The sequence below is a fragment of the Clavelina lepadiformis genome, chromosome 8 (genome assembly GCF_947623445.1).
Source record: "Clavelina lepadiformis chromosome 8, kaClaLepa1.1, whole genome shotgun sequence".
Lineage (NCBI taxonomy): Eukaryota > Metazoa > Chordata > Ascidiacea > Aplousobranchia > Clavelinidae > Clavelina > Clavelina lepadiformis.
The window spans coordinates 16,117,701-16,143,176 of record NC_135247.1 but is presented as its reverse complement, the minus strand read 5'-3'; the positions used below and the strand labels follow the sequence as shown (position 1 = coordinate 16,143,176).

At 36.9% G+C, this 25,476-nt stretch overlaps 4 protein-coding genes across 5 annotated transcripts; 1 reads left to right on the top strand and 3 right to left on the bottom strand.

Annotated features, from left to right (window-relative positions):
* Nucleotides 1–1,319: 1,319 nt before the first annotated feature.
* On the bottom strand, nt 1,320–7,358 carry LOC143468823 (uncharacterized). 2 transcript variants are annotated; one of them, XM_076966243.1, is made up of 5 exons: nt 7,081–7,358; nt 6,160–6,292; nt 5,403–5,495; nt 4,842–5,001; nt 1,320–3,259 (listed from the first exon to the last, which is right to left on the bottom strand). In XM_076966243.1, exons 2-5 carry the CDS (start codon nt 6,290–6,292, stop codon nt 3,073–3,075), a joined length of 573 nt encoding a protein of 190 aa, XP_076822358.1. In that variant the 5' UTR covers nt 7,081–7,358; the 3' UTR covers nt 1,320–3,072. The 2 variants fall into 2 exon arrangements, with proteins under 2 accessions (XP_076822358.1, XP_076822360.1); XM_076966245.1 differs by lacking the exon at nt 5,403–5,495 and having other exon boundaries at nt 7,081–7,357.
* A 1,039-nt stretch (nt 7,359–8,397) lies between these two features.
* On the bottom strand, nt 8,398–12,214 carry LOC143468822 (uncharacterized). Its single transcript, XM_076966242.1, has 9 exons — nt 12,056–12,214; nt 11,584–11,760; nt 11,085–11,315; nt 10,671–10,811; nt 10,204–10,408; nt 9,759–9,877; nt 9,378–9,500; nt 8,805–8,962; nt 8,398–8,646 (listed from the first exon to the last, which is right to left on the bottom strand). Exons 1-8 carry the CDS (start codon nt 12,126–12,128, stop codon nt 8,826–8,828), a joined length of 1,206 nt encoding a protein of 401 aa, XP_076822357.1. The 5' UTR covers nt 12,129–12,214; the 3' UTR covers nt 8,398–8,646; nt 8,805–8,825.
* Nucleotides 12,215–14,008: 1,794 nt separating this feature from the next.
* Nucleotides 14,009–16,215, top strand: LOC143469522 (uncharacterized). The gene is made up of 7 exons (XM_076967256.1): nt 14,009–14,234; nt 14,415–14,580; nt 14,702–14,799; nt 14,876–15,007; nt 15,205–15,390; nt 15,547–15,779; nt 15,953–16,215. The coding sequence occupies exons 1-7, from the start codon at nt 14,159–14,161 to the stop codon at nt 16,106–16,108; spliced, it is 1,047 nt and encodes a 348-aa protein (XP_076823371.1). The 5' UTR covers nt 14,009–14,158; the 3' UTR covers nt 16,109–16,215.
* Nucleotides 16,216–16,373: 158 nt separating this feature from the next.
* On the bottom strand, nt 16,374–23,689 carry LOC143469521 (receptor-interacting serine/threonine-protein kinase 1-like). Its single transcript, XM_076967255.1, has 13 exons — nt 23,297–23,689; nt 21,538–21,733; nt 21,337–21,438; nt 20,930–21,120; nt 20,799–20,848; nt 20,349–20,492; nt 19,995–20,077; nt 19,748–19,813; nt 19,430–19,627; nt 18,607–18,901; nt 18,266–18,403; nt 17,925–18,076; nt 16,374–17,352 (listed from the first exon to the last, which is right to left on the bottom strand). Exons 1-13 carry the CDS (start codon nt 23,509–23,511, stop codon nt 17,233–17,235), a joined length of 1,950 nt encoding a protein of 649 aa, XP_076823370.1. The 5' UTR covers nt 23,512–23,689; the 3' UTR covers nt 16,374–17,232.
* Nucleotides 23,690–25,476: the final 1,787 nt, after the last annotated feature.

The following is a 25,476-nucleotide window of genomic DNA, read 5'->3' as shown; positions in this document are numbered from 1 at the left end:
AATAGTAGGCTATGTAAAAACAGAGATGCAAGATATGTGAAAAACCAAAGCCAATTTGAAATAAACGAAGGCTATTTTTAAAATCAGTTCCGTCCAGTTATCAAACAAACATGCTTGCTTTAAGCTGCATGCCAAAATTTTGTTGAACATGTGATTGCTTCATCAAAATAGTCTAATTATATTTAAAAGTTTTTTAGCCTTATTTGTTTTTAACTTACATTTAGCGCACGTTGCATATATTCTGCTGACCATGTTTACTGGAGATACAAACAAAAGATAATCATAACAAAAGCTTTGACAGTAATTTTAACTTTTAAAACACATACTCATGCTGGTTGTTGATTTATTTTTACAGTTTAGCTTGACATAGAAAAATTTCTACCGCACGGTGACAGCGGCAAGCTTTGTTTAATCGAGTAGTACTGCGGTTCTGAACCGAAGGAAATTTTCCATCAGTGGAAAATTTCAAAAGTTTAGCTGAGAAATCATAAACTTTTGCAATTCCTTTGCAAACATAACTTACTGCATATGCATAAAAAAGTCAAACGCTATAACCAAACAAGTGCACTACTAAATGGATTTGTATATATATGCATGTTTTTATCATTATTACATTTTCAACTTGAAAAATTTTACAGTCAGAGATAAAAAAGTAGCCTGTGCTATAAATTTTTAATCACAATTTGATGTTGCCAAAGTTCAAATTCTGTGCTGATGCACCTAAACCTGTTAGAGGTGCATGAGCATATCACCGATAACTTGCTTGAAAAGACTAGGTACGTTAGATTTGCAATATTGTCGACCACGACACCGGTCTCATCATCCTTTATTACTGAGATGATTCTGCTGCACTGGCATTAAGAAAAACATGTAATTATACTTAAATTCGCATTTCAGTTTCATTGTGTTATAAATTTGCCAGGTGTGATTGCTATAAATTCATTAAACAGAAGTGTTTGGTTAGTAACGTTCCATTTTGTATAGAAGTGTTTAGGCTTACAGTAATTTAGCTCCAGCCAGACAATAGCGTTAGCGTTTACGTACAGTTCAGTTGAAAAAGTTTTAAAAATCAAAGGCGGAGATTTGGTGGTTGACTTTAGTGGGAAATGAGATTAAAAAGGCTAAGAACGGCTGGATTAGTAAATTACAATGCTAGTTGCAACTGGTAACATCCAGGTGCAAGGAAAAAAGTGTGGCTGAACAAGGGCGAATAATTTTTAAAGTTTGAATTTATCTGGCAAACGAAATCAGCATTTTTTTAAATATTGAGCCTAACCAATCAACTGTTAAGCACAACTTAAAATAAACAGAACATAGAATTGAAATGCTGTTGAATTTATTAGAATCCCTTTTTGAACGACACATTCCATTCTCTGTAGTGTAGAAGATAGGAACGGGCACACTTAACGGAAAAATTTGTAGACAATTCATGTCGAAAGGTTAAATAAACAGGATTTCGGTAAAGGTATCAAACAAAAACGGCATTATTCGAAATGCAGGCAAAATTTTGATAAGTTTATACACTAAATTGTAAAATTTGTAGAAAAGACAAATATCCATATTTTTTAAGCTGCAGCAAAGAAAAAAAAATTGCCCGCAAAAGTTAGTCTTGATTCTAAACTGGGATCGGGAGCTTGATGTAGCAAAACATTTGTTTCTTGTAAAATGTCAACTGTTAAACACTTTTCATTACAATGTACAAAGTTTCATTATATTCAACAATAAAAAAAGGTTCTTAGGTTTAAAATTTAACAAGTATATTGCAAATAGCCAATCAAGTTAACTAATTTCGACCGCATAGATTTTGTATCGAATCACCAAGCAAGCAATTAAAATTTGTAAAATAATTTAAACAGTAGCCAAGTTAAAAATAGCATCACACAATTTAAGAACTGATATTGCAAATTTGAGATAATAACTTAGTATCGAGCGTGTTTGTTAAACCAAATTGTCCAATTAAAACGTTTAAAATGCCATAAATTACAAGTAAGTGTAACATACACTCATTAGCAAAAGTATAACTATAACTATACAACTTTGCAACAAAATTTGTTCGAAAAAATGTCGAATTTAGGCGCATTACAACTTTGCTATTATTCTTGTTAAACTCAACATAAGCGACGAGCGAATCATGTGAAACCACAGTATTCGTATAACCGCAAGGTGGAGGTAGCGTGCCGCTGATGCAGAAGCACTGCTGCTAACGGCGTTGGTTCATGCACAGTCAATTTTGATCTGAAGTTACAACACACAGCTGTCAGTATACATACGTAGTTTTAAAGCAACCCAACTTATAAAGTAAATTTACCATAAGCACATGCACGATATAAGAGTAATGAAGTGGCGTAGGTATGTACTGTATATATTTATATATGTTCAAAAAGCAAATAACAATGTAATTTTTAGAAAATAAAACTTTGTTTGTGAAAGGAATATTAAGTACAAGCCACAAATGAACATTTCGTTATACATAAAAAACACAGTTCAGCAAAGATATACAAACACGTGCATCCAAAAATAACTAAAACTGATGACCTTTTGTCAATCTGCAAAATTTATCAAAGGTCCGAGAGAAAAATAAGAAAAGGTTGGAGCTAGGTTTTTCTACAGTCACATCGGTCCAATCCGTGCACTACCTTATCAGGAGTGAAATTTCGTTGTTTACAACAAGCGCAAGTTATTGGAACAACAAACGGCAATATTAAGGTACGCAACACAACACAAACTTTTTCTTATATTTTTCTACGTAAAGAGCTACAATTTAATAGTGTAAATACAAGTAAGCTTACCTAACACATTTAATTTGTTAGTGAATCTATAATGAGTATTTTTGGTAGGTAGCAAGCGAGGCTGTTTTTCGGCAGTGTCTGCCATTTTGTTTGTAGTATACACAACAGTAACATTTTATGACCAAAAGGACTGATATTGATGTTATATACACACATACACATACTAATAACTTACATAAACGCCTAATATCTTTACAAAAACGTACACCAATGAAAAAAAAACAAAAGCTTTTCCTAAACAACTAAGGCCACAAGAACAACATTGAAAATGAGAACAATACAATCAGCAGCGCTTGCGCGGTTGCTGAACAATTTGGCGCATTTTTTGAAATCCTTTGTTGTTACGTCGCCCAACGTCACTGTTAGTATGTTTAAACTGCTGGTTATTGCGTCTTCGATTTTGTTGAGAAAGAACTGATGCCGCCTGTCTAGCAGCCCTACGTTGAGAGCGACGTAGCGTCGTGGGAATTCTAAAAAGGATAGTAATTGTCAGTCAATACGGTTTGTTTATGGTTTGCAAAATTAAGTCACGGCTGGCAGCAATGCCTGTCTACAGTCAAGTCATTTATACGCAATACCGGAAAACCTGTCAACACCAGTCACTTTAGTGTGATTTCCGGGGCCACTAATGTAGACAAAGTCACACTCTCTGTTTGGGCAGTGCTTGGAGATTGTGTTTTAATGTACTAAAGACTCCCTTATTGGTTGCCTGTACAACAGACATGGCGACCATTTCTTCTCATACATCTCTCAGCGTTAACATACTTCTGTTCGAATAATTGAAGTCGTGTCGAAAGGGGTTGATTTATATATAGCTACAGAATAAAAGAAACGGTAGTATAAAAGGGATTTTTCAGCGTAACAAAAGAGACCAGGGGCGTGTAAAATAGAAACCGATACGGAAAACAAAAAAGCGCATTGACATTACATTTTTTAAAACGGTGCTTTCAAAATGTATCACATTGCAAGGTTTGGTCAAACAGTATTAGATGGAGATTTAACATTTTGTCGAAATCAATCGTTTACATTTACAATAACGCAAAGGAACGCGATTCACCTGCTGTCTTTAATTAGACGTTTTGCATTAGTATTGTAATTACGTTACTGCTATAATTAGCCAGGTTAACAACAGCGCTGAAGGTTACATTGGTGGCATTTCAAGGGCTTCTACTGTATTCTAAACTCCGCTGCGTAAGGCCTAATAAATGATTTTGTCGGTCTGTTGTTTAGTTTCAATTTGCCTGTAAATTAATATTTGCATATTTTGTTTGCTTTTTTTCGTTGAGATTGCACCTCCTAGAGCAGTGGTTCTCAACCTTCTGATCTTGGCGGACCCCTTTTGGTGCTGTCAAAGCAGTTGGCGGACCCCTGAAGTTTAAGCAAACTAAGGGTTCTGAAACTGCACTTAAATGTTGCTTTGCTTAGTTTTACTTAATAGTCTTGGTGCACAACTGCGCTATTCCTTCACAATAACATAAAACTATGCGGATATTTTTATTTATTTCAAAGCGTTATCTATACCTTGCTCACAACAAGCTGCTAGTTACAAGCTAAAACTGAGAAAGCGATTATGTGCAATCTCCAGCAACTTAAAATCACTGTATCCAGCTGTCTTCTCGTATAATCCGCAATCTAGTGCATCACAATAGGCCTTCCCTGCGGGTGATAAATCTCAATAAGCTTTCGTATTGTCCCATCACAATAGGCAATTAAGCAAATGTTCCAGCCTATTTCAAAAAGCAATGATAAACAGCAAAAAAATTTTTAAAACTCGTACTTTATGTTGCAAATTTCGAAGTTCTCAAGGACCCCCTGAAAACGTTTCGCGGACCCCTGGGGGTCCGCGGACCCCCGGTTGAGAACCACTGTCCTAGAGAGATTTTAACTTTTGTAGTTGAAGCACTGAGCGGTGCTGTGCTATACAACGGAGACAACAGTCCAATACTAAGCGGAAGGTTAATTAAAACCAACAGGTTTGTTTTTCGTCCTGGATAGAATAGAATTTGAGTTTTGACTATAGATACCAACAATATAAAGGCATATTCATCTTACCCTTTATGCTTGTGAACAACGGCGGTAGGAGCGGCAGTGTCATTGTTCTGTGAGTTGGCTGTGTCGTCTTCATTTACATTAGGACAAACAAACATACTGGGGTGCTCTATCAGTAGGTTTTCTCTGGAGCTGAGCATTTGCAGTGAATCCTGGTTGTCTTCTGCACAAAAATGATATGCTGTAGTAAAATGGTCGGAAAATATATACGAAAAGCTTGACATAGTTTCCATACAAATATTATAACATGTTAATTTTGTGCTATTCAGGTACAACGGTGAAAGCTTTTCTTGGTGTCATATATCCTGAGCTGCCGAAAACGTACAAAAACCTACATCACAAATGAGCGCAACATATCTAAAACTTTAAGTCTTAACCTTTTACACAATTGCGTAGCCGAAAGCACCTAGTTGAGTTCTGGTTTTTACAACAAACCAGTCGCGTTTTATGATTTAGTTGTGAAGGAAAACATCGTTCAATTTAACGACCTGAACTCTAACGTTTGAAAGTTCCATTAAAATGTCACAATGAATGGTATAACACTGAAATTGAACAAATTTGCACCTGCATTAAAGCAAGGTGGGGGCGTAACAAGCCAACTTTGCTCCAACTTTGGCGATGGTGGAGGAGTAGGGTATTGATATACCTCACACTTATCTGCAATAAAGTAGTTCTTTTATCAAGTGCCAAGACCAATTTTGAAAATGATTCACAAATGACTTCCAAAGTTCGAACAACTATATAATTTCACAGTAAAATCAGCAACGAAATATTTTTTGCCAAACAAGTTACGGCAATTATAATGAAAAAGCGGGATGGAGACTTCCTTGTTCAACTGAATTGAGAAAATATCATATGGGTTGAATTTTCATTGAATAGAGCCACATTTACACAGTACGCTATAACTATGAAGACAGTGTTTCGATTCTTTTGTGTGAAACGCAATGCATGCTGATAAAGCATCAATTGAGCTAACATCCATGTAATGTTTATAAAATTTGATGAGATCATGGTGATGCATATTAATTATTACCAGAAGGTGATCTGAGTAGTCCAGGATGATGTGCTGACTACATGCCACGTATGCATCTACGTCACATTTACATTATCGTGAATTGTTGATGCTTAGTAATTTCCTGTGCCATGCACAGCATAGCCTGGACCACCATTCATCACATAAGCACAATTCAATGAAGCGTGACTGTTACGATTGGCAGTCGATATATAAAAACTTAAAAATTTGTTTTAATATAGCAATATAAAAACTTATTTTTTTATTTTGCAAAACGGGAATTGCTCACAGCAACAAAGATGCCAATACCTTCATGATCAATATCAACCAATGTCCAGTGGTCATCTGCATCCTTCGTTATAAACTCCACTGGATCTGGGTTTTCAATCGGTGACAAGCCATTGCTGCTGAAGCCAAGGCAATAAGCAATTGTGTTGAACATCTGCATAAGAAGTCAACTTTATACAATAGAAGAAGGAAAAACGTAAACACAATATGAAAGATAATTAACATACATAACCAAGGCAGACAGGATATCCCTAGTCGTCTATTATTTTACGTTATAAGTGAAATAATGGCACTTTGCAAAGTAAATTGGAATGCAAATTTTGAGCGTAATAACAAACAGGAAAGTGTTCAGCTTGAAGTTTAAAAAGCAAATTTGTAGTATGCACAACGTCACAGCCCGCGTGACGTTTTGGTTACTACAGGTATAGACCTACAAATGGGAATCAACGTAATGAATAATTTAGTAAGATAACACTGCGGCAGACATGGTCGAAATCGGCTGCATCATAAACCACTGAGCAATCTATCGAAACAGCTGCGCAGTGTTTATAAAGGAATCTAGCAATTTGCCTACACCGGAAAAATGTAACCACAAGAGAGAGAGCAGGCTAAAAATAGAAATTTGTCGGGTACAAAATAAGGTACGGGTTAGTAAGGGCATTGATATTGATAAGTGTATTTACAGTAATTAAACAATTTACCAAAATATTTAGTTAAGGGTCCTATTACGGAGTTTGACTTAATCCAACGTTGAGACTAACATGAGGGACTCTTTAAAAAGCTGCTGCGCTGCCTACAGTTGACTCGCGCAATTATCGATTAACTTCGCCCAACCATGAATAACAAATCGTAAAATACCTTATAACAGCTTAGCAAGAACTTTGTAGTATGCAATCCACAAGGAACATTAAGGCCTATATTGTATACTTGCTGTGTACTCACCTTCAAACTTTCTTTATACTGTTGTCGATTTCGAAACAAAAAAACAACGTCGAGTAGGAAAAGATTCACAGAAATACAGTTTCATGCGCACTTGACAACACTAAACCACGGAGCAATTACAGTTACAGATATTTCATGAGCCTGCAGTAATCTCATATACTCCAAATGCTCAAGAAAGGCCAAAAGTCAATTGAAAGTATGAGTGCTTCTTACTGAACCTCGCCCACCCTTCTTGTATAGGCGGTCGTCGCAACTGTTCTTTGTTACTCGGCTATCCTTGTTGATATCGATCAGCTGGGTAATGACGTCAGTTGTTCGCTGACCAATCGCATCGCTTTAGGCAGCGTCGTTTCGCTCAGCTAGCCACGCATGAAGGACGCGTGATCATAACAAACGACCAAAATAAGCCAACGGAAGGTTACCGAGCCGGTGACAGAGCACCCATACCTGAAATAATTGCCCAGCAATACACGATGCGTATTGCTGCCTGAGTGAAGTTTGTTGAATGCACTTAGAAGGCTATAACTTGTTTACTTTTACCCTAACCTATGTTGTATCCTCAAATTCGTTTACTTCTTGCGTCATTTCGTATCAACATCGATTTCGTATTACGCAACAGAACGCAATTGGTTCAGATTTACGTTGTTCTTCTAACGATTTTCCTGGAGGGCTTAGAAAGAAAAAATCTGGATAAGAATAAGTGGAAAATTCCATTCCAAAAAGCTAATATTTAAACTAAGCGTACTAAGAGATACAAAACTTGTCGTTTTAGATTATTTAATAAATTTGTTGAACTTTCGTGAAAATGCTATCTCTGCGGCGGCAAAGAAAAGCGTTCAAGTTTGCGATTGTTATAATAAGGTTGACTTGCATGCATACTCTTCAAATATGATTTGAAGTTCTTTCCCAAAGGTATTGGAATGATACGTAATAAATAAAAGACGAAGGTTACTGCCGTTACTGTATTATCAGCTATCTCTATGTAGACCGAACACGCGTTAAGCATGCGGCACTTGATTAAGAACGCATGATTGCGAATCAACTGTGGGCAAACTGCCATGTTGTGAAAGTGTTGCGCAATACAACTGAACTTGTCTTTGTGGAACTGAGCATGAGTCTTGCACAAAACTCTAACAAAGCAAAGTGCGTTTGAAAAGTGAAGGTAGCAAGCGACTGACTTAGTTTGGTAATGCAATTGGTTACTATTTGTCCATGCGACTCTTTTTTGTTGCATTGTAGTCACAAAAAATCGAACTTACAGCTTCTATACCCGTGTTATCTTTTTTATAAATGCTTGGCATGAAAAACAAAACAGATGCAAAATTTATAATTTCTAAATTTTCTGCTATCCACGTTTGTTTATTTGCAAACACACAAGTACTGTATGTTGAAAATAGAACATTATGCGGCATGGAACCGAAATATATATACAATGTACAAATAGGAAGCTGTGAAGTGTAATGAAGCACAAGCAGACAAGGGCAGGTATATGGAAATCAAACATGAAAGAAGAGGTGAAAAGGCGTTGAATTTTGAGACGTTGTGCAAAACTTCAACAAGGAATCCCTGGAAAACACGAAATTATAAAAACATTATACAAAAAATCTATAGACGAACTTAACAAAGTTATAATGTAATGGCAGCCCCTAATGCTACATCCGTTTTTGAATTAATTTTTCTGTTAAATATCAGCATCGTATACTTGTAAATAAACAACATACAACCTGATCATGTCTTTGCTTATTTCAGCTGAGAGAAAAAATGTGACCTTCTCGCCGAAGCCCTCCTATGGGGAAGAGTTGCGGGCGGCGAAAATCATCAGGGTCTTTCGGGAGGTTTGAGATCGTCTGGTTAGCGTTTCCTTGTGCAGTTCCGTTTCCGACTGTATAATTAAAATGTTCTGATAATGTCCTAGTCTAGTGGTAAATGTTGTTTTTGTAGGTATGTATGTTTGTTTAATGCCAATAACACAAAACGCTGTATGTCCGGCGACTTAGTATAGAACTGCTTGGAGCAAACGATTCTGGGCAAGTAACAAAAACTTACACGCCGTGACGTCATAAGTTAAATATTTACGCTCAGTTTTTAGGTTAACGTTGCTGGGGTAATAACCATCAACATTTTTCCGTAATCCGGCCATAAATATAAATCATAAAAAACTTAATTAAATTTTTTTTATAACGAAAAGCGGAGCATTTTTGGCTCCTCTTACACAAAGGAATTGTAGCTCGTAAGTTTTATTTCTATTTAAAGTTTAGAAGTCTAATTTAGTATAAAGCTTGCATATTGATTGTTACCTTCTACGGGCGGTGAGTTATAAATGCTTTTGGTGGAACCTACAGACTGAGTGGCGTTTCCGTTCAAGCCGCCTGCTGAGTTGACGTCGTGAAAATTAGTTGACGCCATATTGCTTCCAGTACCTATCAAAATATATGACGTCGTGTTATTATGTATATACCGTGCGCTTAATAAAGTACATGCTACTCATTTACTGTTAATTACTACTTGATGACGTTTTTGTGGGCGGTCTGCGGTTAAATTACAAGTTGTTCGGTGTATATAACATCTCAATGAAAGTATTCCTAGTGTATAAAATCTCAAACCAAAAACATTTCTTAACAAAATACAAATCTGTAAAGACAGTGTACACAGAAATAAATCTAACTTAGAAGCATTGCCTGCATTTGCTGAAGCCCCGTTTGCTACCGAGGAAGATGCTGCGTTGTTGGCAATCTTAGATTTGCCGCAACAGTCAAACGGGTTCCTGCCTTTTGGTGGTCCTTGAGCAAGACATTTTCTACAAATAAAAGCAATTTGTGGTTTGGAAAATAACAGGAAGCTGTGCAAATTTACCATATTAGGTGATTAATGCTGGCAGCAAAACGGAGAGAACAAAACCGTAAACAAAGTACTTTGTGTCATTATTAAATGCTTGTAGAAGTTTACCACATTGCTGAAAGCTCTGCGAAAGGAGCAATTTAATAGTAAACACATAAAATATAATAAGCTAGCTGTCATAACTACGAAACTGTTTGACGCTTCATGCAATGTATTTTATGCATGTAAGTCATCGTAAATGAACAACAAAATTTCCATGACGTTTCAAAGCTTAAACAGACGTACCTACAACAAGCCATGTTTCGCCAACAAGAGCATCTCCATATTAGGTATCCCGGTCGCCATAGGGACCAATAAAGAAAATAGGCACCTAGCAAACCCAGCACAACCCACAGTATCCAAAGCAAGTTGGTTTGAGAACTACTAGAGTTTGACGTACCAGCAGTGGAGTTGGCTGGGGTAGTTGCAAGTGTTGTTGTCGTAGTTTCAGCTACAAATATGGTAACGAGTTAGCAAAAGCAATGACCACCTTGATGAGTAATGTCAATGATGACCTGATAAAAAATAGAGTCTAACCTGTTCTACTGTATCAAATGATTCACTTCTATCATAACGTACATCTTGTCATATAAAGCTTTAAGATATCTTATAGTTACAATTGCAAAGACATTTTTTTATGACAACATTGCGGGTCAAGGCGCTGGTTGAAAACCACCATCTATTGCGCAATAAAAAACTAAAAATGAACGCACAGGAGCAATTTCCGGGTGGACCTCTGCTGTTGTCACTAAAATCGCCGCAGTTGTTAATGAGAGTCACATCACATCTGCCAGCGGGATCGATGCAACGACCGTTCCTGCAGGGAAAAACGTCCGGATCATCGCTGCAATTAGCTGAAAAAATATAAAATGTTTTCTTTCTGTGCTCGGTATTTTTGAGATGATTTGGAACAGATACCGATAAGTTGTTTCAAAGTTGCAATAACAAACTTGATTATTGACAAAATTAGGTGCAATTTATGCCAATAATTTTTGTGGCATATTTTCAAACAGAATTCAAAATAGCTTTTCTTGTTAAGAAAATCTGCGTAGAAATTTGGATAAATAGCCTAAATTTCGAAACGTGAAACAAAAAAAACTAGAGATAGCCTGAACATTCATACAAACCGGCTTCGGTGAACGATGTGTAATGAAGCGTGAAGTTCAAAATCGAGCTGTTTCCACCAATCGGAAGCAAAACCTCAAGCGTAAGACTATCTCCCGACGAAATATACTCCCTGATCCTGTCGAGGGTATCACAAAATTCAACCAGCTCCGTCGATCCGTCCGAATCAAGCAGCCTCATCCGCGCAGCATCGCACCCGTCTTCGTGCATGAGAACGTTGATTTCGTTATTACCTGTTGCCACAAAAATTGAATATGGTTTGCAAAGTTGTTGTGAAATTGCAAGAAATAAAATGTGTGGGGTGCTTGTATAAAAACAGGATCGCTTCTAAAAGTGATTGTAATCGATAATTATAATCCATTATTGACACAGGATGCTTTTTTATTGTAATGATATTCTTAGTTAACTTCAATCTACGATTACACGTCATCAAAAGCTGAAAATATGATGTTATTAAAACCACACGTGCGTTACATTTCTCGGAAGTTACGGACCAGGTACCTGTGCCGACCCCAAAAAGCAATCTGTGAGATGGACTTTCAGCCTGCATCACATAAGTGCAAGACGGCGTGCGCACCGAATATACGTCATCACCTCTCTCCGTTCCTTCATGCGCCTTTAAAATTTTACATGAACGCCGAGGCTCTGTGGTGCCACATAGCGACGGGAGAAGAAACGCTAAAAATTGACGTAGAAGCTTAGATAAAAATTGTTATCTTTTACTAACATGCTTTCAAAGTTTTGGTTGTATGCAAACTCAAACATAAAACAAAATAGAATCAAACGGTACATTTATTTAAGGAGCTGCAAAACATTACTCTGTGAAAATGCGGTAGCCTAATAAGTGGGCTAAAATGAAAAGTAGACTAATATATAACCAAATGCAATTGCAGTTAACTGCTGAAATTGTGCAAAATGGCGTTGGACAACAAATTCACTTCATTTTACACAGTACATCTTGCAATGCACTTACCTGAATCTATAGCTTCACCTTTTTTCATGCACAAAGCAAGTATAACTGCAAGTAAATAAATCCAAATATTCATAATTATAGTAAAAACGTTTTTTGGTTGATCCTCTAAATAAAAACTCCCTTATTTTAGAAAATTCACCTATGAAAGCAAAAGATCTGAGGCTGAATTTTAGCTCAAAAAATTTCTTTGCTCTGTAAATTAAAAAGCCGCAAATGCTTAGAAAGTGCCATTTAGAATGATCATGAATGAGTTGCTGTATTCTTGCTGATTTCACTTATAAAAATGAGTTAAAATAACTTAAAACCAAGCGTGTTTGACATTTATAACTCTTTGCACGCGTCGGGCGACAATTAAATGAATTACATCAAAAAAAATAAATTTCGTCGATGAACAAATATTGTGACGAGATTAAACCGCGGTGACCGCAAATACATCAGCCAAGGTCTTCCAACACACTTGAGATTTCCTATTTTGCCTGACACTCTACTGTCTGTCCACTGCCGCAAAGCGTTTAAATCCGGAAAATATTAACATAACAAGGTCTATTTATTGGGATTAAAATAATTGTAAAGTAGATAAATATAAAGTAAACTTTCAAAAATGTTTAAAACATTAAAAAAATAAACGACTTCGGTTGTGCGTCATGAGACAGAGAGCGACAGCAGATGACAAAAACTTCAAATAGCGTCGATGTATAGTTGTGTGCTTTACTGAACACTTAATCCCAACCTTACATACATGACACTGAGCTCTGTGTTTTGTTTACCTCATAAAAATAGACGTTTGCTAAATTTTCTTTAAAAACAAATCTTTTTTTTGCCTTTTTTCCAAATTGAATTATATTTGGAAACCAACGTGACCTCTTAGCCTGTTGAAAGGTTAGCCACCGACTTTTATATTCTAAATTAATATTTTTTATTCGAATCTAATGCACAAAAGTATTATATGGCTTCTAATGTAAGACATCTAAGAGGAATAAAAGAAAAAAAAATGAAATCCTTTTTCGGCCATTTTCACTATATGCGTAAGATATCGGTGATTAAAACATCTGTATTTGAAAAGCCCTTATTAGAGATTAAACTTGAGTTCTGAATAAATTACATGATAAATCGGACGTTTGAGAGTCAATACTCGATTCAATTTGACCCAAGGGTCGCTTCATTCGTCATAAAAGAACAATCGTTTGCATTCTTGTGTCATAACAAATTATTCTTGATGGTCACTTAAAGTCCAGGTGACGAGTTGTGTGAATGGCGATCATTTTGTCGTGTGAGAATTGCCTGCTCTTGAAATAGCAATCTCGTTAGAGATGAAAAGAAGAATTTTAATTTGTCAAAAATTCTCACAAATCCTTATCTCTACTATGCTTTGAACCAATCAGGATTACGCCCACACTTTCACTTGTGACGTGACAATGGGAGAAAGTGCAATTTCCGGGCATCTAAGGCAATAACGTTATAGCCTTTTAAAACTTAACAAGTATTAAAAAAACAACCGCGTCAATTCTTTGCAAGCATAGAGAAAGTGTACTTGTATAAACTTTATGAGCAAACAATAACACAAAGCTGCGAGCCATAAACATATAACTAATAAAGTATGATTTAATAATATTAAACATCATTTCGAAATTAAAGAACAAACCCCTGTCAAATATACGGAAAAATATTTCATGTCAACTTATTAATCATGCTTTTTACTTTGAGAACGACATTCGTCTTTACGTTTATCGCTTTGCTCTGCGAAGATTACTAAAAAAACAACCTTTTGAAACTTCGACAGCACATAGCACTAACTCCGGAAAACCGACGTAAAAGTAGTCATGACAACATTATACCTGGATTATTCGTACAGCGAAAATCCTGTTCAATGTTTGCTTTGGGATATGAAAACCTTGTATAGCTTTCCTTAACACGGGGGTGTTTAATTTTATCACAAAGAAAGATAGAGTTTCAACATGGTCACGCAAGAGCAAGGTTTGAAAGCATCATTTACATTGTAAGGGAGCTTTTACGGCAGCAAACTATAACTCAATTTCTGGATAAAACTAAAAGAGATTATTGTTGCTCAGAACACTGAGATCAGTGCGGTTCAAGTAAAAGAAAATGGATAGAAAACTTTTGGTAATGTATTTCGTGGCTATTTTCTTCGAAAACCAGGGATATTGTCAAACTGAGGAACGTAAGTTCATCTCTACATCTTGTCTGATCATACGAGGAAACCATAACGTTTAACATCAAAGAGATTATATAATTGATTATGAGATTATTTTGTTGACATTGTAACCATGAGGACATTTTGAAAAATCTTGCGCTTTCACGTTTGTGGTAAAAACCGTACCACGCTTCTGTTCTTGCCTAGATGTCCTCCTGACAGGCGGAGGTTGCGGAAGGACATCACAGGTAGCCGGAGGAAGAGTCTATTCTCATCAACCTATTGACATCATTCCTCCGATCTCAAACGATTTTGTCTGCTACTTTACAATACGTGCCCTCAGATTTCGCCAGAAGATACGGTTTAAATTCTTGTAGGACCCTTTTCTATAACTTATTCTTAGCGGAACCCTTATTTCTTAGATGAGTTTTTTGTTATCTTTTGCCTGTAATCATTTCAAACAGCAAAATTGTTTTGTTATATTGCTTGCGCAGATATTTTAGTCTAACACCCACAGACTGCAGCCTCACCAATCTAACAATTTACAACGGCGCCACAGATTCAGCCCCGGTTCTCGCCAACATCTGTCCAGGTGGGAATGATCACAACCACGTATCAAAAATACATAATTTTCAAGCGACAGGCCAAACTGTAAGGTCTTGTTGCAGACGACGACGTTGTTAGCACCGAATACCTCAGCGCAGATTTTTGGATGACTCTGAAGCTTCAAGTGAGCAGTATATCGGACCGCAGAACTGCCAATTTTTCTGGATTTTATCTGGGTTACACAGATGATCGGGGTAAATTTTTACTGATATAAAGCTTAAGAGTATTTGAATACTATATCTGAATGACACAAGTTATCTTTAGTTTCGAATTTCATCTCAAGCTGGCAATTAACTTGGGAGAGCAACAAACTTTACTTTAGGTTATCTTCGAAATCAAATAAGCAATAAAATTATGTGTAAGATTTTATTACTAAGCTCTTATTTTTCAGACCCCTGCGTTGACCCCAGCCTTGAAATGAGGTGTAACAACGACCGATGCATTTATCAAGAACTCGAGTGCGATGGGTTGGATTCGTGCGGAGACAACACAGATGAGTCGACCGGTTCACCGAGCTTTTGCAACGGTACCACCACTACTACTACCACCGCCACAACAGTGGCACCTACAGCATCAGGTTAAAAAGCTGCAGTTTACTTCGATTGTTTCGACAGTGCTATTTAGAGAGATGTCCGCAGGCTGAAATGCTCATGCATAAACATGATGTAGCTGCACAAAAGTCTTTAAGTGTATTTTCACGGAACGAGTTTTTGCTGTATGGTTTATGTTACAGCAAGTACAGTCGCCACTACAATGACTGCAGCGACCACAACGGAACCAAAGCTGTTCAGTAATCTCACGCCCCTGTATATTATCCTAACACTGGCGTTTGTGCTCTTCTGCATCTATCTTGTCTACAGTATGTTGTCAGTGCAAGGTTTTAAAACGTTGATGACCTCCTGTCTGCACCAATGCTTCCTTGTCAGTATTCGTCGAAGGAGGCAGTGGAAGACGATTGATGAGAATGTAAGTTCTGGATTTCAAGGAAGTAGCAAACTGTTAGTAAAATGTCCAAATCGACATTCAATATCTTTGCATTTGGAGTATCAATTTTGTTTGAAAGGAACACAACCCCTAATCACTTTTTCATTATTTTTGGGCGATTAGTTTTTCATAATTTTATTCATTTTTATGCACAGTCCAGTGGCAGACTGCGACGTAAGATAACCCCCGAAAAGAACAACAATTTGACCTTGGAAAATTTGAGTTCGGTCGACCTGCCGAGAAACGAGACCGACAATTCTATCGCGAAGGTCAACTTGGAGGTCAACGGAACCAACGAAACCTCACCGTGATTGTACAAAAACTAATGATTATTTTGTGGGTTTTTTTACTTCAGTCTCTGTATATTTTTGAGAAAAAGATTCGCTGCACAGTACGTTCGAAATAAATCAAAATCGGATGGGAATGAACGTTTTCGAGAAGCTTTTTGATCAGAAGTTACAAGTAGGCTGCTAAAAATCTGAGCTAGCTTCTTATTCTCTGAAGTCAAGCAACGCATATTGCAGATACTGCTTTTATAAGTACATAACATTTCAACAGACGGGTATTAACCCTACATTACGGCGTTTGATTTATAATCAGTCACATGCAGGAACGATGAAAACTGGTACTATAAAAAAGAAAACGGAGTATTCGCATTTTTTTGATTTGTATGATACGATTTTTAAAGAAAAACAAATGTCAATGCCTAGAATTAAGACAACAAAACATGTAAAATTGCTTGAAATAATGACAGTCGGTCAGACACAACCACCCAGTGCTGGTTCAATGAATACCTGCACAAACGACTAACATCAGCAATTAGCATATTAAAAGCACAAGCTCATACGGGGCCAGTTCTGTCCTATTGTTTGTGGAATTACGTAAAAAATAATCAAGATTGATTGGTTGAGAATTGCGGTATGAAAATTATGACTTTAAAATTAGTTGTTTCACATTAAAATTTAAGTTTACTACGGTAAAAACATTTATAATGACATATGGACACAGAAAAAAAGTGATTTAAACAATATATAAAAGTAAATAAATTCCAAGAGACTTTTAAACTATAGAAAAGTAAATGCGTTTATAGTCAACGTGACAATAACTAACGCTTGTAAATACAAGCTTCAGTTATGGTTTAGTAGAAACGATTATTATTTTGTATTCGATTTATGCAAACATTTTTACTGAAACGCAAACACCACGAGAAGGATAAATAGAAACTTGCATTTAAAAAAAATTTAATTCGACAAGGATGAGGGTTTGTTGAACCTTGATTTAAGTGCTTGATACGAGACTTAACACCATCATTATTACTTGAAAAAAATCACTTTACCGAGCTGTGCCCCAGGACACGTTAGCACCAAACAGCTGAAGGCACCAGGCCTATCCGAAAGGTTTTTCGCTGCGCAGATCAGTGCGCACCTCTTTGGGCTTATGCCGGTAACTTGCTAGCAATGTCTCGCAAACGGGTCGAAATTAGGATTTGTGCGAGCTGTCCCACCGTGACCGCACCGCCGCTCTTTTGCTCCCACTTGCGGACGACGCGATATACCTAAATATAACATTTTGTTGAAAAAAATGCAGGACCGACCAACACGTGTAGGCAAATGATAAAATAAGTTCACTTTGGAACCAAACACATTCATTTGTTTAAGCGTTTGGAGTTTGAAATTATCCCTAGATTGAAACGTTGATATTACGACATTAGTGTGTAATGATAACTTCTATACATCTTATAAACATGCGTAATTCTATGCAAGAGCATGGCCGACCATGTTGAGTCCACCAAAAAAAAGGAGATCATAAACATTAGAAGATCAACGTTGTGTCATCTTTAATACAGCAAATGTACGTGAGCTCTGATGAAATCATTCAATCATTCATTATCATTCACACACAGCCGCAACTTATTGCTACAATTGGAATAGGCTTTGTTATTACAAATACACATTCCCTTTGATTAGTTTAACTGATGCATGATAGTAAACAACTTCTTCTAACTCTGACATCTCTTCAAACTTTGCCTAGCATATCAACGAGTGTGGTAAAAGACCAACACGGTTTCACAAACCTTACTGGAATATTTAGAAAAGTTTTCGAAATTGGCGTGCAGTTGATGCTTACCTTTTCACCCAACCCATCTCTGTCATAGTCGTGGTTTATTTCGTCGATCTGACCGTCAGACAAGTTCATGTTTCTCGCCAATCTCTTCCAATTTGTACCAACGTTGTCAGCAACAATATATATATCATCGGTGGTTAATATTCTTTGGGAATCTGTGGATGTATTTGTAATAACAAAAAATATAACTAAAATATAAATAAAAAATAACCTAAAACAATATTAAAAAGAGTAAAATATTGTAGTTTTTATCTCAAATTTTAGTTGAGACAACATTTAGCAGGATAAAAGTTCGGTTTCATCTTCTTTGTAATTAGAGTTAGTTGATGGGATATGGTGCTCACTTCTGGCTCCGATCATGCTGATTTCAATTGGAGGAATCTCTACAGGAGCAGCTGATCCTGAAAGGTCATCAGAGTTCATCCTCATATTGGGTCCAACCTGCACATTGACTTGGCCAGCACTGATGTTGAAGTTTGCAGCTGAAAGTTTTTAGAAAGTTACTTGGGCGTTGCTTGAACACATTGAGGATGTTTTCTCAACAACTGGTTACTGATACAATAACTGAAGTTCCCAAGAACATACTTCAACACTCTACAACTCTATTTCCAAACAAATTATTCAAAAAAAAAACATTTAAAGTGTTTTAAATTTTTAAACTACAAACTAAAACAACTTTTCATACTTTGTCGACGGACAATAGGATCCTCTTGCTCAGGAATCGGCTGAGCTTTGGGATCTTGATCTGGAAGCTCCGAGTGATAAGAACATGACTTCTCACTTGGTTTGTCCTCTTTCTTGTCTTCTTCAGATTTGCTCGAAGATCTGGGCTCTGAAATACTTGGAGGTGGAGCAGGAGTAAGTGGATTGTTTATGATGGATGATGAATCTGAAGGAGTTGTGGAGGAAGATGTAAATTCTGGAGGACATATAGGTGGAGAACAAGGTATTTTATCCGTTTCTTCATCACTGTCTTCCATCTAATTGCAGCACCAAAAGTAAAATATCAGGGCAAAGATTCAGAAAGCATAAACTATTCAAAAAAGTTGCAAGAAAATTTTCAAAGCAGAGAGGAAAATAACATCTCTGGGTTGACTCTGATGTGCCGAATTAAAAAAGATTTACATACGGGGAAATAAGAACAAGAAACTTTTATATTTTTGTTTTTCTGAATCTCCTAACTTTGGTCATTGTGCTTAAACTCATTAATTCAAGTGCAAGGTGACCGACAATCGTGCTTGAACCTGGCACTTTAGTAATGAATGGTAGATATCAACATGTTTTTGCTTTTGCATAATCATTAAATGTTTTTATTAATTCTACCATTTTAAGGTCAGTTCTGGAATAAAACCTTTCTTTCGTGTATCTTAAGAAAATTATAGATTCAATGCAGAACCTGCTTGTAAGACTCTTAATTCTAAGAATTAACAAAAATGGTCAATAATCGAATTATCGTTAGTGCTTGATTCGAGTCCGGCATCTCTGTAAACACGAGAATGTTAACTCACCGGCTGTGCTCCGATTGTGGTTGTCTTCATGGAAGCAGGATGTAAAGCTGCAGGAGCATTTTTTCGTACCGGAGGAATGCTGGCAACGTGGGCAGAAGTGTCGACTATTTGACCGCTTTCATGCACATGAGGCGATTTACTTGTTGTGGACGTGTCAGAAAATGTACGTTCGCTGCTATTGCCAGTTGATGTTGATGCCTAAAAATGCAAGAAATTTCGAATGCATTTTAAGAAAAATATATCAGAAGACATTTGCACAGAAATGCTAAAATGCTACCCAGGCAATGTACTGTATGGCCAAAAAAATGTGTAACCTACATAATCTGTCTGTGAATCCAAGTTACGACTTGACAAACGATCACGTTTGATTACTCTATATCTTTCCTACATCAAAATAAAAAAAATTTAACAACATTCTTATTGCAAGAGCTGTGCAATAAGTAACATTCCAGCAAAGTGAATCGTATTGCTAAAAGACAAGAAATATCACCACACATTTGTTAATCAAAAAAGCATTTTGCTCTTTTCTACAAATTGTACAGCATTAGTCAAGCGAAAAGCTCACATATGCTTGCTGGCATTCGATTGCATCTTTAAGAGCCATGGCAGCGTGGAGTTGATAAAATGGATTCAGCGTTGCTGCTGCCTCTGCATTACAACAAACATTCGTAAAAAACAAATGTTCTTGTTCCCATTGCAGCCAGACTTTGCTGGTTTTTAAAACATCCGAGCTTGGTTATTAGAGCACAGAACTGCAAAGGACTATGTTGTAACTCAGCTACATTCGAAATCAATATGCTGATTTATGGCGATTAAAAACATTATTGAAACCCGTGGTATTAATTTGAAAAGACAGGCTCATTTTCTCAATGTAACGGAACATGTTTTCGTTCAAAATTCCGCTGCAAAAAATAAAAACCTGAAAACGAGGGCCGTAATGAAGGTTCATTGAATGCTTGATCCATGACATCATAAAGAACAAGAGGGTAACCGGAGATAAGCTCATCGATTGGGAGCACATTATTGTCCAAAAGCATCTTGAAAACTTGTCCCGTTGTGTTATCTGTTCAGCGAGGAGCAGTTACTTTTGAGATTGCATTGTAATTTCATATGGACATCATATCTTTTACCAATAGCAGGCTGGCCATAATGGATAAATGCAAACTGTAAATTACAAATTAATTCACAGTTTTGGACCAGCCAATGAAAAGTTTCTCCATCAATAGCTTTATTAAACTACAGAAAGTAAGTCTTGTGCTTTGAAACATGTAGATTCTATGACTCAAACCACAATATAAGATAACATACAAATACAATGCATAACAAACTGTGCCATAAAAATTTGTGCCGCACAAACAGTCAAACTCACCCGCAAAAGCTTCTTTATTCGCCATCATTTGCCATAGTACAACTCCAAATCTATGAAATAAAAACAATGCCCTTCCTGACTTGAAATGAAAATACAAATCACGTTTTTGTATATTGCAGTGGAATGCTTACGAATACATGTCGTATGAGGGGGAAGGCTTGGTGTTGATATTGCGGATGACTTCAGGTGGAATATGAGCGTACATCGAACCCTTTTTTACAGCAATTTCACCAGCTTCTCTCCGTCGTCGATCGGTGATCTCTTTCTGGTGGGTTGCTTGTATGTTCCAGTTGTTGGTCTTAGGGGCACAACAGTCACTGATCTGGTTGGAAACAAGTTTGTGTGGAATCAAGTGCATGATCGGAAAATATATCTACAATGCATCCTCTGAGACTGATTGAGTATAAATTTGGTTAGTTCTCTAATGCATTTCAATTAGCAAACACAGAGAATTACATGTTCTCTATTTTAAAAACAAGGAACACGAAATGGTGATATTTTGATAACTGAAGACACATACAACCAGGGGTACACTTACTTTTACATTGAACTCTTTTGTTAGCAGTATATTGGAGCCTTTCAAACTACGATGAATGATAGGTGGCGTAAAACTATGCAGGTAACACATTGCCAATGCGGTCTAAAAATAATGACAAAACACCAGGGATGATAAATCTAAATTGTGTTCACATGTGAATCAACAGCCATGCTGTTTTAATCATGTATGAAAATATCTCACCTGGTAAGCAATTCTTATTTTCAAGGGCCAAGACAATGAAATTCGACGCAGGGCATCTGTCAAGGAGCCATACTCAGCATGCTCGTATACGAGGCACAAGTGAGCAGATTCAATAACAATCCCATACCCTGGAAGGATATGTTCATGTTTTAGATTGAACATTTCGGCGGCTTCTTTTTCCAGCTTTAACTTCATTCTACATTGTTACAAGTAGCACAAAATCACATCACTGTGCATAGCGTATACATAGACATCTCGTTAAATGCTTTTTAATTTTTACATCGATGCAAAGTAATGTGATGCAGAAATTGATTTCACATATATACGTATGTAAATGATAAACCTTGTGTCACGATGGCCAAAGAAGGATGAAGTTGAACAAACTAAACGTTTACTGAGTGTGTTTTTACAGAAAGTCGTCGTTTCTTATAAAGCATTACTCTATTTATTTTTGTTTTATCTTACAGAAACGCAAGCTGAAACGTAGATAAAGGTCATTTACTAAAATCGTAATGGATTAGGTTTATTTTTTGACAAACATTTTCCCTAAGTTAATTGCGTATCATAGCTCTATCAAAGTAGTTTGCGATCTACTTTTGCACGAGACGTGAAAGCGATGTTTTTCGTAGGGTTCGTGCAGTTTGATATCACTTAGGTCTTAGATAGTTTAGTAGCATCATTTCCACACTTTGCATACTCGATTTATGGTTGTAGTCATAGTTATTGTAGGACAGTTTCAATTGAATTGAAACCACCTAAATTTCCTGCCATTTGACACACACGGCTTGGCCAAAGGATTCCTCCTCGGTCTCTAGCCTTCTACATTTCAGGTCAATTCCATTACACTCAGCTGCTTTGTCAGCTTTCAGAGATCTTACAGCTTGGACCTTGCAATGTAAAGTTGTTCCCCTGGGCAGGTATATGGCGTTTCACCATAAATTGGTGAGCACCATAAATTGGCAGCTCTTGTACAGATAAGTATGAGAATATGGTACATTTCATTTCAAAGCGCTTTTGAGAAGTGAAAACAAAATTTTTGTGTATTTTGGCGTGGTGAAAGAACACATGTGGAAATTTTAAACCCTGCGTTTAAAAGCTTTTCGTTCCTTCTCCCTTTCAATATAATCCTAAACCACAGTGGAAAGTTGGAAACTGTGGCACCTGCACGCATGAAGTTCAGTAATGTGAACGCCAAACTTTTTTAACTTCACGCTGATTTATAATAAATAAACACTAAAATTCGTGGCTTTACACATACGATTTTTCGTCGAAAACTGTCATACTTTTCAGTTGGGATCCTAAATAGTAATACACCATTGCATGAGCCTTTGGCTTTTTCTTGCTTCATAAAAAGTAAAAGATTCCATCTGAATCAGTCGTAAGTACAACAAAAATGGGCAATTTTATGTATAAAATTCAGATTTCTGTACATCCCTACAGAACACCAATTTTGACCTGCACCACATTGTGGTTTGGTGTTAACAGACTCTATTTAAATACATACAGTAACATGGCAAGTGTGTGATGCAAGAAACTATCTATGTTATGCACATGCATCAATGAAAATTCAACAACTTTGACACTGACGCCTATTGTATGGGCATCATTCATTTAACCAACACAATACACTACTCAGATGTTTGCTAAGTGCTAACTTTGCTGTGTATTTCTCATCCAAAAACAGCAGACCTTTTAATTTGGTTCACTGCAAAAAGGGCACAAAACATATATATATATAACAATAGCAAAAAACACAAACCTTTCTTTTGCATAAAACAATCTTGAAACAATTTTCACCACACATCGTCCTATTTCGGGATGTCGTACTACATAGACTTGGTTAAAAGAACCTTCCCCCAATATCTTTTTGTCAGTGAAGTCAGCGTAATTAAACTTCTTAACTGGAGAAGCAGAATTGCTGTCAGGCTCAGACATGTTTATGTTAACACTAACGGCATTCCTTGCTAGAACCATAAGATACACCAGTTGGTAATTTAGTTGGCTATATACACTATGATAATTTTAGTCAGCAGTGCGCATTATATAGCTGATATATACAGATGTACCAATCACCTGAACAATCTCTATAACTACAAAGCTATTTATCATTACCATGCACCAAACCCAGGCATTTTGGTATGATAGCATGCACTAAAGCCTTAATATTTTATTTATTATAAATCAGCAGGAAGAAAAGAAAATTGGCGTGTTTGTTGATGAATCTCATGTGTGCAGCAAACACACTTTTCACTACGGCACAGAACCAATGAACCGGCAAATGTAAAACAGTTTCAGGGAATAAGCTGTTACCCTACGGTATATTTTGCTAAGTTTTACAAAGAAAGAATTCCCTAAAACAAGGCAACTTTTATCTTCTTGAAATTAACCTTTGTTTAGTCTGATTCAATGCACACCAAAATTTGCATCTTTGCACGCATGACTTCTTGTTGAAAACTGCAGTACTTTCCAGTTGGGATATAATCCCGACCCCATTGTTAATTGTTGCATTTGTATATTATTAATTAAATGTAATTGTTAATTTTGTTGTTAGGTATTACCAGCAATTATTACCTTAATTTTTTGGTCGCCACTACTGCTCCGGAAAAAGTTGTGCAGTCAAAGCTATTTTTTATTGGTCCCTGGTTTACCTAACTTAAATCTTATAATAAGATAGAAACTGAAACATAACCTAAATCTTCCCTCTAATCTTAAGTCAATTAAACCCCGAATAGCTCCAGGCCTGCAGGGTGCATTTCGTGCGATGGGTTCATCGAAGATCAGCCGGGCGTACCATGCTGAAGATGTTATGCCAACTACAACTTCTAAAAAAAAATTAAAAAGAAGACACTGCTATTTTTTGTCTAAACAAGAGAAAAACGGAAGTGCAGTTGCCATGAATTGGCTCCGTTTCATGCTGCGGTCAAACTGGAGATTACACTGGGGATCTTTGGCATAACTCACATGGAATGCACCCTGGAAATAACTTCAATTAACTTTGGCATGCCCATTCTCTTAAACTAGACCTAACCGCCTATTTACTTTTGACTTGTTAAATATGGGCTACAGTAGGGTTACCATATTTTCGTGGCCTAAAATCCGGACACTCTTTAGTGCCCACTAGCGGTTTTTAAAAATGAGGTATGAACACATTGTCTGTCAATATGACGTCACACTAGCAATGCTTTGCCTATCCATTGTATACCGGAGTGGATTTTTGAACATAGTGTCGTGAATTCACTCGGCCAGTGGTTTCCAACCTGGGGTTCGCGGACCCCTTGGGGGTCCGTGAGATAGTGTAAGGGGGTCCGTGAGTGTCTTGGTTGCATGTAGGCTACTTTGTTTCTCTATTGTTTGTGCAACGAAAGAAGAGAATCATAAACATTTTAAGACACTATTTCATTTAAATTTGCAGCAGCTCTCAAGTATATCCGATATTACAGTAAATATCCCTCAATAGTAGGTTATGCATTAAATAACAAGATATTTTCTGATTGAATTCTTGGCAAATTTTAGGTAGGGGTCCGCAGGCTTGAAAAAGGGGTCCGTGACTAAAAAAGGTTGGGAACTACTGCACTAGGCTATTGGGCTATTTCTGATTTGACCTCTGGTGATCTCTAGGCTAGGGTTAGGCTATGGTGATCTCTAGGCTAGGGTCTAGGTCAGACACGTCGCGTGCCACGTGTTGGACACCCCTGATTTACAGGATTATTCCCGCAATTCTAATTCCCCTAAAACGCCCATCATAAAATTCCGGACATTTGAGCATTTTTTAAAATTCCTCCCGGACGCAAAATTTAACCCTACATTCCGGACATGTCCGGAATTTTCCGGACGGTATGGCAACCCTAGGCTACAGGACCTACTTAGAGTGAAATAGTCACTCAAATTTGAGCACGTTTTAAGCTTAAGGCCTATAAAAACATAACCGGGTCTAGTGCA